The sequence below is a fragment of the Fistularia commersonii genome, chromosome 16 (genome assembly GCF_037954325.1).
Source record: "Fistularia commersonii isolate RoL2024-O1a breed Wild chromosome 16, RoL_Fcom_v1.0, whole genome shotgun sequence".
In the NCBI taxonomy this organism is placed as follows: domain Eukaryota; kingdom Metazoa; phylum Chordata; class Actinopteri; order Syngnathiformes; family Fistulariidae; genus Fistularia; species Fistularia commersonii.
Window position 1 is genome coordinate 7705154 of NC_141299.1, and position 15019 is coordinate 7720172.

A 15019-nucleotide genomic window follows, 5' to 3' on the forward strand; every position below is an offset into this window, starting at 1 on the left:
AAACGACATCTCTATTAGCATAACAACCCCCTTAGACCTAGGTTCTGCCAATCAACTCTTACAAAACAAACCACCATAACCTAGTCTAACCCAAAACCCTGGCAGTTATCTTTGGAAACTCCCCACAGGTCATTAGAACTGAAGAAGCCACTTTGATGAGCGGTGAAACGTCTTCAACTGAAGAAATTCAAGTCCAGTTGCAATGACAAGCAGATTTTGACAAGAATATACAGATGTCAGTGAAATACATATCTACATATACAGTAGAGAGTAGGTGGTTCTCTTTGGGAGTGACAGGGATGGATAGGATCAGGAATGAGTCCATCAGAGGAAAAGTTCATGCTAGAAGTTTGGAGACAAGGTCAGAGAAGCCAGACTGAGATGGTTTGGTCATGTACAGAGGAGGGATATTGAATATATTGGTAGACGAATGCTGGAATTGAAGCAGCCAGGAAGAAGATCTAGAGGAAGACCAAAGAGAAGATTTATGGACACAGTGAAAGAGGATATGAAGGTTGTTGGTGTGAGAGAGGAGGATACAGAGAATAGGGTTAGAGGGGGGAGATTGATTCGCTGCGGTGAACCTTGAAGGGAAAAGCCAAAAGGAGAAGAAGAAGACGGTAGACAGTAGTTGTAAAATCAAAGCTGGGTGAATTTCTGATTGAATCAGAAAAGATGCAGCAACAGAAAAGGAGAGGTTAACCATCACTAAACAAAAGCAAAGAAAAACACTCCGTTTAGAGAGAAAAAAATCTAATTTGTAAAAATAGATTCAATTAAAAGGATGTTTGTACAGCAATGCAAACAATACTAACAAAATAATTAGACTTTGTATCCTATATTTATTCTATTAAGTTTAATTAATTGATTAACTATCAACGCTTTAGTGGATATTATGAAATCAACACAAAAATCAAAGTACAATGAATTCAACTAATCCAATAACTAAGAAGATCCAAAAAATAAAATATAATGCACATGAATAATTACGAAATACTGCCATAAAATATGTTAGAAAATGAAAAGAAAAGGAAATAATTCATTGCACAGGACATTTGAAAATGCAAACAGTTTAATAGGAAGGTGGGCTTACTGTGCTTACATGCAAGTATTCAGTGACAAACGGACGAAATAAAGTATTACTCGGTTAGGTACAGGTAAAATACCTTTGAATAGAAGTCCTGAATCAATGAAGGACAGGAGTCGCTTGTGGTGAGTTTGAGGTCAGGCTGGAAGTCAGGCTGGACAACGTGTATGGCCTTTAGCACCATGTCTCTTTCGTCTTGTCGGAACAAGCACTGACTGAAGAGATCGTCCATAGACAGGCCATCTTCCTCCATCTGGTTCAAGCATCTGGTCATAAAACATCACACAGGGTAAAGTCAAAGTCTATAACAACATTAAATGGTTGCTATTATCAACAGTTTAAAAAAAAAAACATTTACAAATAAAATAAAGGAGCTTGTTAGGAATATGCTGGAGGGGAAAAAAGTGTTCGATAGACTAATACGTCTGAAACTGGAAATTGAAGGTGTGATGATCAATGATGTTTGTGGCTACGCTCCCATAGGCCGGATGTGAGTTAGAGGAGACAGAGAATTTCTGGAGTGAGTAAGATGAAGGGAGGCAGAATATCTCCAGAGGTGAGGAAGTGGTATTTGGTCCAGACTTCAATGGACATGTTGATGCATGCAATAGGGGTGGTGAAAAAGTGATTGGCAGGATAGGAACACAGAGGGACATATGGTGGTAGAAAACTTTTTCCAGAAAAGGGAGGAACATGGGGTAACCCATAAGAGCAGAGGCAGGAGCATGCAGGTAAACAACATCTTGTATAGACAATGTAATCTGAAGGAAATCAGGGACTGCAAAGTGGTGGTGGGTGAGAGTGTAGCCAGACAACAGAGGATGGTGATTTGTAAGATGAATCTGGTGACAAGAAAGATAAAGAGGACAAAGGCAGAGCAGAGGATGAAGTGGTGGATGCTGTGGGTGGAGTGTTGTATAGTTTTCAGAGAGGAGTTGAGTGAGGCTCTGGGTGTCCATGGAAAGCTTCCAGATGACAGGACAACTACAGCGTATGTGATTAGGGAGACAAGTAGGTGAGTACTTGGAGTGTCATCTGGAAGGGGAGTAGATAAGGAGACTTGGTGGTGGAATGAAGAACTGCATGAGTACGGAGAAAGAGGTTACTAAGGAAGAAGTGGTACACTAAGGAGACTGTAGAGAACAGATGAGTGTATGATGACTTGTATGCCAGGTTGGGCAAAAAAGCGGGAGATAATGATTTATATACATTAGCAAAACAGAGCAATAGAGATGGCAAGGATGTACAGCAGGTTGGGGTAATTAGGGATAGGGAGGGAAATGTATTGACAAATGCTGGAAGAGTGATGGGAAGATAGTAAGTGTACTTGGAAGAACTGCATAATGAGGAAAACTGGGGGAGTAGAGGGGAGGGTAGAAGAGATGACTATTATGGACAACAAAGTAGCAGAGATTAGTAAAGGCGGTTATGAGGAGGGTATTCAAGAGTGGAAAGGCAGTTGGTCCTGATGATATACCTGTGGAGGTATGGAAGTGTCTTCGAGAGACAGCAGTAGATTATCTGGTTAGATTATTCAACAGGATCTTTAAGTGAGACAATGACTTAGGAATGAAGAAAAAGCGTATGGTGTCCATTTTTAAGAATTAGGGAGATGTGTATAATTGTGGTAACTATAGAGGGATAAAAAGCGTAATAGTGCCCATTTTTAAGAATAAGGGAGATGTGCAGAACTGAGGTACCTATAGAGGGATAAAATTGATGAGCCATACAGTTAAGTTATGGGAAAGAGCAGTGTAAACTAGACTGAGAAAAGAAGTCAACATTTGTGAGCAACAGAACAGTTTCTGTATGGGGAAGTCTGGAGTGGCAAAGAAGTATGTCAGACTGGCGCAGGACATGTATGCAAGATGTGAGACAGTGGTGAGGTGTGCTGTAGGTGTGACAGAGAAGTTAAAGGTGGAGGTGGGACTACATCAGGGGTGGGCAATTATTTTGGCTGGCGGGCTATATTCCTTATTTCATTTTAATGCACGGGCCAACAAGGTAACATGTAAATTGAACAAAATGAAAATTGCAATTTAAATATTTAATCTTTTTTGGCATTTTATTTCAACTTCAAAATTATTCATGATCATATAAATGCACCTACATTAGTTTATATGTTGTCATCCATACAAAATTAAACAAAAGGAAAAAATAAGGCATTTGTCATTTCAATATTCCACAGTCATCCAGGCCATGGTGATATCTTGTCAAAATCTTCTGGTCATAGCAACTGGACTTGAATTTCTTTACTTGAAGATGTTTCGCACCTCATCAAAGTGGCTTTTTCAGTTCTAATGACTTGTGGGGAGTTTCCGAAGATAACTACCAGTGTTTTGAGTGGGTCTAGGTTAGGGTGGCTTGTTATGTAAAAGTTGTTTGGCAGAATCTAGGTCTATGAGGGTTGTTATGCTAATGGAGGTGTTGTTTGTTGGGGACAAAGGAGCAACTTACCTGGATTGGAATGTGACAAGGTAAAGCCAAACCTCTAAGGGTGTGAAACAAAGGACCGACACCTGGTGGATCACATAGACTGAGGCTCAGATGGAAGTTACCAGGGGCTGGTCCTGGTGGTGGCTCTTTCCTGGTTGTTTGAAGGGTGCAGATGGGCCTGGTCTGTGTGTGCGAATCCATCTTGGTATTGATCCCAGTACGGAATTATACGTTGGTGAAAGGTTGTGTCTGAGGCCCCCTTCTCTGTCCAGAGACAGTTTTTCTGCTTTCACAAAGATGGCTTCTTTGACTACTCTCTTGGACCATCTGTATTCTCTGGCCCAAATATGGACATTGCTGTGTTCAAATGAATCACATTCCAATCCAGGTAATCCCCAAAAGTTAATCTTTTGTCCCCAACAAACTACACCCCCATTAGCATAACAACCCCCCTTCAGCTTTGTTTGTGCCGATCAACCTCTCTATTTACATAACAAGCCACCATATCCTAGACCTGCCCAAAACCCTGGCAGTTGTGTTTAGAAATTCCCCACCGGTCATTAAAACTAAAGAAGCCTCTCGGATGAGGGTTGAAACGACTTCAAGTGAAGAAATTCAAGTCCAGTTGCCACGGTCATTAAAACTGAAGAAGCCTCTCGGATGAGGTCATTAAAACTGAAGAAGCTTCTTGGATGAGGGTTGAAACAACTTCAAGTGAAGAAATTCAGGTTCAGTTGCCTTGGCAAGAAGTGTGAGCATTGACAGTCTTTCAGCTAAGCTGAAAGTATGCTTCTGATCCAAAGGCAGATTGGCACTGACAACATTACTAAAATGTTAATTTAAAAAGGATCTCCTGGAGAGTGCAGTTTCAAGATGGTACTGTGAAATGCTGAAAATGCCATTGTGCCAGTTGTTTCTGGAATACAAATGAGAGGGATAGTAATATAATTGCTTACTTTATAACTCAGTTTAATAGAGAATACCTAGCAGTGCCAAAAAGAACATCATCGGGCGAACAGTTTCTTCTTTGTATGTCTCGGTATCATACAAGTAAGTGTTCAAGTTGGCATCTATTGGGATGTGATTGTGGCAAATATTAATTTATTCATGTATAACAAGTGAAAGAAAAATATAACAATTGCTGGAAATTAATAATGATTCTATACTATCCATCCATCCATTCTATCAGCTGCCATCGGGTGAGAGGTGAGGTACTCCCTAGACTGGTTGCCAGTCAGTTACAGGCCCACATATGCAGACAGACAACCATTCACTCTCCTTTTCACACATCTGGGCTATTATCCAAATTTTTCCAATAAACCTGCTGCATTTTTTTGGACTATGGGGAGGAAACTAGAGAACCCGGAGGAAACCCACATGACACAGGGAGAGTCCCCTGCTGGAATTGGACCGGGGTCCTTCATGCTGTGAGGCCGAAGCGCTGATTATTATGATGAATATGAATTTTTATCAGAGCTCTTATAATCAAAAATAATGCACGCACTTTGTATTCCACAAATGTGTCTGTGCAGTATTATTACAGCATTGTCATTTGTTTCATCGAAAATTGGTCCACTTTCTTGAAAAATATATTGATATATTGATATTGGAGGAGGTTGATTCACTGTCATGATCCCTGAAGGGAAAAGCCGAAAGGAAAGGTATATTTATATGTGTCTGTGTGTGTGTGTTTGTCTGAGAACATATAATGTGAGAGTCATGCACACATTGAGAAAAGATAATACAAGATCTTGTTTCACTGCACTGGCCCTTAAGTATAAACAACACAATAAAAGACTATGTCAAGAGGCAAATGCAAAGAAAACTAATTTGTCACAGACTCATAATATGAAAGAGCTCTGCTTCACCCCATACTTTTTTCTTCAAGACACTACAAACAATATTACACTATTTACAATCTGTCCAGCATCCTGGACAATTTACATCCGCGGACTCCAAGTGCTCTAACAGAAAAACAGAATTCTGCATATACAGAGTACATAAATAAAATGTGTGAGGCTCTGTAATAGTATGCAAGAAATGTATCTAGCATTTCAAACTATGTGGTATGTTTTACTACATTACAATTTTTCGAGTGCAAGTCATGGAGGTCACATTTTTTAGGATTCTTACTCGTGCCTCTGAGTGTATTGTAAATGAGAGAGCCTTGAACAAAGACTGGATTAGTCTGGGTACTGGCAGTGTGGTCCAGAGGAACAAAGAGGACAGAGGGGTTGAAAGATAGAATATAATCAGTCTGGTGACTGCTCTACTGCACCCAAGAGACCAAAGAGCTCTGGAGGACGCAGCACTTACAAAGAGAAAACTTAAAGGGCTAAGTGTGTGTTAGAGTTATGGCATGTGTGTGAACCACAGACAGAAGACAGGGTAACAGACTGGTACATTGAGGGCAAGGTTGCTCCAGGGGAGACTTTGGAGACCCCAGTGATACAAGGAGAGTACACTGGTCAAGTGTTAATAAAAAGACAGCCAAACTTTAAAACAACTGGCAGCCAAAGCCAACTGTGAAAGAAAATGATGATTGTTTAGGAACATAAAATAAACCTAGATTTGGTTCTTGGACCAACTACAGTCCAACCAAAATAAGCATAATAGTTTTGCTACTGGATTTAACTGCAAGTGCCTAGGAAGCAATTGTGTGTCATTTTTCCACATTTGTGCAGTTTATACAAAAGCACTGAATAAGACTGAGGAAACATCCAATTCAGTCTAGAATGGCATGAGGTATTCATGATGGATCCAATCTTTCAAAGCAGAACTTTTAATTCCTTCACTGTCTTCTCCCACAAGAATGAAGTTCTGATACCACTAAACTATTAGAGGGACATATTGAAGCTGCAATTCTGATCAGCTTTTGGATTCAATGCGTTAACTGTATGTTCAGATACAACACAAATTGGTACAATGACTGATAAGCCCTGTTCAGTTCCATGCCATAGCATTCTTGACAGTTACATCCAATTTAGTCTCCAATTACTTGAACAATCTGGTTTTTGGTGCATGGGAAGAGGCAGAACATCCCACAAGTATGGAGGGAACTGGCAACTCCCATCCCTCTATATATTCGCCTTAGTTGAAATTATGGATCAACCTACTGTATGTATCATCTGTTAAGTGGGGATTCTCACTATCATGTACACAAGAGATTTTTTTGGATACAATTCATTTGGGAAAGACTCCCCGTGTGTACAAATATTCATAGGACCAATGTGCATGCAACAAAGATTACACAAAAACAACTGTAGTGTTTTGGCACAGGTAACATGCCTACATATCATGATGTAAATAACCTTTAATTCACCGCTGTGATTTATTGTGCAATGAAATATAATCAATTCAATTCAAATCAATTCAGGCCAGCTGACAGTCTTGACTGTCATCAAAAATAGCAAGCATATTGAGATGGGTAACTTTCTCAGAGGCCATAAACTCTCCCAATAGCTTGCTCTGCACTGAATGGCATTTAATAAATCCAGCTGCTGAGCTAACACAGAGTGATGTAACATCCTTATTAATAATGCCAAACAATCATTTCTCAGAATGAACTACTGACCATCAGGCAGTATAACATCTGGCGATCCAGATTATCCTTGATAAGAAATTATCAAAAAACAATTAATGAAACACACCTTGACAAATGTCAATTTTGGTACAACGTATTATGTTTCACAAGAACTTTTCAAACTCCTAACAATATTTGTGAAACAAGAACAAAGTACTCAGTATGATGGAATACCTAAAAGCTGGGCATCAGATTTCTCTATTGATGCATGCCCTGCAACTCCTCCCTACCCAATCCCACTAAACAGTCTGTACTGTCAAGGGTCAGTCATATTTCAGCCCTTTTCAATCTGACCAGTGCGTCGATTGATTTACTATCTTTACTATTTGGGAAAAAAAAAAAAAAAAAAAAAAAAGAAAATTGCTGGAGGTACATTATATAGTATTTCTGAGTACGCAAAACACAGTTTGACATTCTTTTTCAATTTGAGAGGGAAGCGCAAGGGACCTGCATTCAACCAGGAGTGGGATTTCAAATACAATGAATACTTTGATGAAAGCCAGGTGGGGGGGGGTCCTACTGAATCAAGAGCCCTTATATAATTTGATAGCTATTTTTCACTGAGATGCAGACAAAACTCTACTCTTTACTGTGCTCGTTACGACATACCACCAATAACAAAAAGGAAATTTTACAAGATCACCATGACATTTTGTTCTTACAGAGAAAAAATTATCAAGTTCAAGAAACCAGCCTGAGACCTATTCCTGAGACCTAAAACATTCCTGGCACAGTTATTCTGTGCCACCAGCAGCCTGCCAATGTATTTTCACAAAATGGATCAAAACCAATTGATATATCAATATAGCTACAAATTGTACAATCAGAGTTATCTCAACTGCAGTGAGAGCAACAATAATACAGAGATTCAAGTAACTTGGTAGCAGAGATACTGTGATGTATCATTGTTCATTTGGTCATTAGCCACTATACTACAAGATTTTCCAAAAACATGGTGTTTATATTCTATCTTTCAAAGAAACTACTAAAAAATGTTATGTTCTGACAGCTTTCCATGTTTTCTTACACATCTCCATCATTATTAAGGAACACTGGATTGACCTCAATTTTTCTTGAGTATATGGCAGTGTTACCAAATTCACTTTTTCATATTGACATTCAAGCACATTTATATTTTGATGATAGAGGCAGCCATGTGAATTGCTAGAATGTTCATTCAGTTTAGTGTCATCCTCAAAAACACAGTCTAGTGAGGAATTAAGAACTATGAAAATGAAAAACATAAAATTTAAATGGCGTATTATTTGTAACATTTTTCCCCTGCAAAAATGATAAAACGTGTTATTGATATATTTCTACCACAACCAGTAACAAATGCATACTTTCCTGTGGAGTCATGTGAACTGGGTTTAAATGCCAAGTACAGACAAAAGACAGATGTTAGAAGAAGTGCAATGTTTTTCTCTCATGCATGGGGGAGGGGTCAATTTTGCTGCCAAAGGGTAAATCAGGAGGAAATATACTTTCAAGAAAAGACATGCTAGTTCAGGCACATATATGAATTGTCACAGTAAATATAATAGAGATAAACAGTCTACTGCAAAACTTGAAAGATGATTCGAAAGTCAAAACCACAGGGTTAGCCTGACCCCTGCTGGTAAGTCTCAGCATGCTCATCTAGTAAAACTGTACCCTTGCACTCAGATCTCTCAAGAGAATTATGACATTATGACATGAATTATGACCAAAATAATACTTAATTCTATGATCTTGTGTGATCTTATTTATTTACACCTGTGATGTTTGTGTATGTAAATACCTTGCAATAACCTGTGGAGAGCAGATGGAATTGCGACCCATACACTCAAGGGCAGCACAGTAGGATCCCATATTTGGTTTCAGACCAGCTTCTTCTAACAGTAGAAACATGCGGCCAATCTGTTTCAAGGTTCCCTACAAAAAAAAGATGAGTGGACATGTACTTTCATTTGGACATTAAAATTACTCACACATGGATTTTTACGTGTGAGTGACAAGTTCACGAATGATTATATGGGTTTTCTAACTACTAATAAATAAAATGGATGATAGTTACACATTAGAAAATGTTTTATGAAGTTCTTTGAGGTACACAATTTGATTTGATTTGCCCACGGGGCACGGTCGAATGCCTTCTCCACAAACACTAGTAGACTGGGTAGGCAAACTCCTATTCCCCCTCTAGGACAAAACTTAGGGTATATAGCTGGTCCACTGTTCCACAACAAGGACAAAAACTACACTGCTCCACCTGGATCCGAGGTTCAATGTCTGTCATAATTTCTGGAGATATATTTCAGTTGAGATTTGGGCACTTTGAGTGTCAGAGGAAAAACTTTCTGTTTTTGATATCTCTACAAAAAATGACCATGTCATATCAAAATTATATAGCTGGTTAAGCAAGGGGGGCATATAAATTGTATGTAAATTAGTAGTGACATCACAATGTGAATTTTCTTAAATACATAAAAGGAATCTCCATAGAGCAGTGGTCCCAAAATTACGGCCCAGGGGCCGGATATGGCCCGCCGCCACATTTTGCCCGGCCTCTGAACAATACCGGAGATGCATTATGATTTTTTTTTTCATCCTGGCCATGTAATCGTGACTTATACATACATAGAACGTGACATTCTATTCCACCCTTCTGCAGTCTGTGCGTTATCTGAAACCCCTCCCTCAAAAAAAAAAAAAAAAAAATCCTGGACACATCCCTGTCAAATAACACGAAATGATAGATTCAGAATGCAGGCAATTGAACCTGATAGGTGTATATAACTTTTTCGGTTTCATAGCAGACTTGCTTTCTGGTTTTCACGGTGAATTTGATATGAGAGAGCTGCAGGCAGTTGTGTCTACAAGAAAGTTTATGTTCCTTAGTTTTTATCTGTGAAAAACTTGAAAAGGATTATTTGATTATTATTTATTCCATGAATAGTGTCATTTATTTCATTAATAATGTTATTATCTATTTTCTGATTTCTTTTGCCTGTCAAGATCCCAGAAAGGGTTCATTTTTGGTTATGTGTGGTTTTCTGGCAAAAAATAAATGTTTAAATTTAGACACCTCTGTGATCGTCACACTGTTCGTTACAAACTGGCCCAGCCCGCCGTCAGAGAAGGGAAAAGTTGTTTGGCCCTCGCAGGAAAAAGTTTGGGGACCCCTGCCATAGAGGCAATATTCAAGTAATTCAAACAAAAAAGTCATATCAACTGACCCTCTTGGCCCAGACCCTCATCATGATGTTGTAGACACTTGTGTTGAGATGTTTACGTCGACTCATGACTCTGTGCTGGCTAAGCAGGAAACTCTGCGCTCTGTCGATGTCCCCCACAAACACACATGCCTCCAGGTATGAACAAATGCTTGATCGGATGTCTATGTTTGCAGCTCCTTCTCTGTCTTCCTGATGCTGCGCTGGTTGATTGAGACTCACATGATGACTAAGAGTTTTCTCAAGCTGCTCCGCCTCAGCCAGCTCCTGTGCTCGACCCTGAGTTTCATTGACAGTTTGCTGATGAATTGAATTTTTAGAGTCTTTTCTTTTTCCTTTTGAGGTTTTATGTGTTAAAGCTGCAGTCCCAGCTGCAGCAGAAGAGGTATTAGGAGTTATGGAAACTGCAGCACGGATTTTGTCAGACACTTTAAGGCGACTTTTGCTCTTGTTCTTGATCAAGTCCTTTTTCATTGTCTTTTTAGCTGTGGTAGATATTGTTTTTTGAGTTGTTCCAGGGACAATTCTATCGGCTTTGTACCTTTCAGCTGATTTCTCATTGATATTCTTCTGTATTTCTTGTTGAAGGTGCTGCTGTTTCTTAAGTTTGATTGTCTTCTCTTGCGTTAATTTTTCCATCCACCGGCTGGGCTTGGATTTAGAAGTTTCTCTACCAACAGTCTGCCCTGATTTGGGAATATCAGCCTTTTCCAGAGGTATGTCTTTGAGACTCCTTCCAGATGAATTTCCTCTCCTGGAAGTTGGGTCTTTAACAAATTCAAACTTGGCTTCTTTGACATCTACAACAATGTCAGACTGCAGTTGTTGGATCCTGGCCTCTAGTACTTAAATGGACATATAGATAAAAAAAAAAGATAGACAATGAGTTTTATATAAGTAGTGACTGGCATTTTAAACAAAAAAGCACAAGACACATTTAAATGCAAATGTGAGCGACTGAGGGGGTAAGCAAGAAATTTAAGTATCAAAAGCAATGGTCAAAATGGTTAGTTTGGATAGAGAAAGTCATAAAGAAAAACTCTAAAAAAGCTTTCTGCTTGCATTACCAAAAAGGAACAATCGTATTTTTGTTTTAGTCAGATGGTAATGAAGCATTGCAAATCTTATTCCCTCCACATCTTTCATTAACTGTTTAACCTTCATTGTGCTTACTTATTTATTGTTTTATGTCCTTACTAATGTACTGATGTCTCTTCTATGTAACTAGCAACTTGTCAAACTATCTGGCACCCACTGCAGGCAGCGAAGTAAGACTTTAATTGCACAAGAAAACACCTGACTTTCCATATGACAATAAAAACTTTGAACCACCAAGGCCTGATATAGATTGCACAATGTAATAGGCAGTGAAATACAATACCGACGCATTAACATACCATCTAACAGTTGAGACTGTTCAAGTACCCGTTTCTTTGCATCTTCTGTCCTCGGAATGAAAAAAGACACATTTCTTTTCTGAAGCTGCGATGGCGTCTCTGAAAAATACAAAGGACACAAAGATATCGGACACAGGATAAAGTCAGTTTCCACTTTATTAATAATGAATGTCAGATCTTACCCAAAGGTCAGTGTAAATATTGCTGGAGAAATGAATGAACACTTCTATTAATAAATGTAATTTTGCATAAACTGTTGAAGATAATGCAATTCTGATACACTCCAAAGAGCCTGGTTCCTAACAGAACATGTGGTTCTGAGAGTCCTACATGATAGGCACAAAACATGGCCTTACTAAAGGTAATGCACGTCAACACATGGGTGAACTGCACGTCCTTCTCTGTAAGGATATGCTGGAAAGCTTTGGAAAATTGTAATAATGATTTTACTGGGTTATACTGTTTGCAAAACATCAGGGATAGCGTGTAACATTGTGTTTTAAGGATGGTGTATATGATCTGAAGTCAAGTTCAGGCAACATCACAACTACAAAACATTCAGCCATAAGTGCCAGTCAACTAAAATTTCACAAATTGACAATGGGAGAAGTGTGCCAATGTTTTTATTTTATTTTAATTAGGCAGCGGAGGAACATGCTCAGCATGTAGTGGCTACTGGACATCAAACAGCAGGACAAGTTAGAGGATTGATCCTCGGCTCACCTGACACTCGTCTGACCGCGGTGTTCCGTATTGAGAGGCAAAGGTGACAACAGTCCACGGGAGACACGCGAAAAATACGCTTCCCTAAGAAACGGCGACTGTTCAGACATTTGGCAACGGCGCAAACTCTGTGCAGTGACATGTTGACATGTAATAACCGCGTTACATCTGAGCACTAAGCGGCCATTTTAAGTGAGACCGAGTTAATCGCAGGAAGAGCTCACAGATCCAGACCTGACTAGAGGAGTGCAGATTTAGCACGCTTGGCTTTCTAGCTATTTCTCTCCGGATCGCAGACCTATTTTGATCCGGATTCAAGTCAAAGGTGAATATATTATAGGGGTGTGTTGCAGCTCTCTTATACATTACAACATAATGTGGCATTACTTATCAAACCAATAATCTGATCATATATCATTCAGTGTTTTGGCAAGACTTCACTGAGTTCCCTTTTTTATTTCAGTGACTTTTTTATTTCCTTTTATACCTTCAGTGGTAATACTGAAATGTGTCTACATGTACACAAAAGAATTGACAATGGTATCTGGCCTACAGATGGCAGTCTTACATCAGTGAATTTGGAGGTCATGCTCAACATTGAAAAGGACATCAAAATTGATGTCATCAATAAGCTGCTTTATATCCCAATTTGCCCTCAGTGCATATGCATAACTTACATCTGTTTCACTAAGTCTAGATCACTCTAATAAAACCTGGCAATTTCCAAGCTAAGTTGCCACCACCTGGGAGGTTCCTTTTTTATTACTTTTTTCCTTTCTTTCTTTTTTTTTGCACAGAAAATTATTTTCATATTTTTGTTGGAAAAAAAAGTACCTCACGTGAATAATAATAATAAAAAAATAAAAATAAAATGAATAATATTTCCCATTCACCTTTAACTATTAACTAACTTAGAAATACCTGACTGACTTCTGGTGGTTTCTGTTTCTACGTGTTTAAAAATGTTTTAATAGTTTTTGAATCCAATACAGCAACCGCATATCATTATTTCTTAGTTAAAGTTAAAATTGTACAAGTGAACTCTTGTGTGTCCTATGTTTATCCTGCCTAAAGGGGTTTCAGTCATTCCAATAAAATATCAGGGGTTTCCTCTGGCTCTTTCAAAATGAGTCAAAAAGCTTCTTCAATCTGAAAGTGCTATTGCAGACACACAGTTAATATTTAAACCATAAACCATGTTGTAAAAGCATTTTTTGATGTCAGACGGGATTTTGTTAGTATATGTTCTGATATTCAAAATGACTTCAGTCCCCCCCAACTTTAAATGTGTAGTGCACTTTTCTTTTCAGGATATCGTCCCTGTAGTGCATCTCCTCGTGCACTATTGAGAAGGCAGAATTGTCATGCAAGATGTTATTTTGTTTCTATTGATCCGCCCGCGCTGCTGTTTACTTGACATCCAAAGAATGTGCTACAGCCTTTCGAAAAATGATTGCTTTTTTTCCATCCTTTTTTCCAACAGTTCAAATAAAGTGTGACTCAGCAATTCATGTGAAGTAAAACTGAATTTATTGCAGTCACATCCTGTATACTTTCTGACCCCAAGCAGTGTCACCCTCCCCTTGTCATGCATCCATAAAGCATTCTTAAACACTTTAGCAGCCCTTTGTGTCTCAGCAGGCTGGAGGTTAACACAAGCACTACTTGACAGAGAGAGAAAGAGGGAAGGGGGGGGCGACAGAGAGGGAAATGAGGTCCTGGCAGTACATCTTTTCTCAGTGGAGGCAGTGGCTGAGAGCACAGCGGTGGGTGTCTGCTGCTGAGCTGTAGGTGAGGATCAGGAGGTGTTTGTTGCCACGGTTCACGAGCAGGGCCCCTTGACAGCCTTGTTTGATGTGGTTGGCCCCTGTCGGCGACTGGCTCTTTGCGCTGGTGTGACAGTCATTGCCGGGTGAGTGACTGTCAATGCCTCCACCGACAAAAGACGAGAAGACAAGCATTCATTGGGCCTGATAATGGCCAGGCCAGGACAAGGCTGCCATTCGCATATACTTTGATCATGTGGATTCTTGTGCACACCTTTGTAGGGGTTCCTTATTTATTTAACAGATGGGAAGAGGGTAGTTTTTGGAATAGCTTCACCTGGCCAGGGAAACTTGATGAAGACAATTATTTGTGAAATGCTTGTGTTTGTAAAGTCCTTTGTCACCGGCTGATGCTTGATGAGCAGGATTTTTACATCTGTCTTAGCCCATGTAGGTGTCAGAAAAGTCTATTTTTAAATCCTTTCTCCCCAAGCCTTCAGATATCAAATATCCAGTAAAAAAAAGAGCTATTATTGGCATGTGTTAAATAACTCGATAAAACAATTCAAAAAACTATATCTCATTGCATTTTTCATGTCTTTTATGCCCATTAATGTCCATTATGGTGTGGCAGACATCAGAAATCAGATTCTGGCTTGACAGATTTTTACTGGAGGGATGTGACTCACACAGTTCTTGCTTGGTTCCCAACACACACTGTGTAAGATGGATTTAATTAGCGTGTCATTTGAAATGTCTTCAGATGTGTCATGCTACTATTTAGAAGACTAATGGAATAAGTGGACAGAGTC

At 39.2% G+C, this 15019-nt stretch overlaps 1 protein-coding gene across 1 annotated transcript in view; it reads right to left on the reverse strand.

Moving 5' to 3' along the window:
- polrmt (polymerase (RNA) mitochondrial (DNA directed)) overlaps window positions 1–12616 on the reverse strand; it is a 46308-nt gene extending 33692 nt beyond the window's left edge. The window contains exons 1-5 of the mRNA XM_086162295.1: window positions 12442–12616; window positions 11719–11817; window positions 10325–11166; window positions 8887–9020; window positions 1167–1353 (exon numbers count right to left, since the gene is read on the reverse strand). Coding sequence (XP_086018421.1) covers window positions 1167–1353; window positions 8887–9020; window positions 10325–11166; window positions 11719–11817; window positions 12442–12583 — 1404 coding nt within the window. The 5' untranslated portion in view covers window positions 12584–12616. The remainder of the gene's footprint in view (window positions 1–1166; window positions 1354–8886; window positions 9021–10324; window positions 11167–11718; window positions 11818–12441) is intronic.
- Between the last annotated feature and the right edge of the window lie 2403 nt (window positions 12617–15019).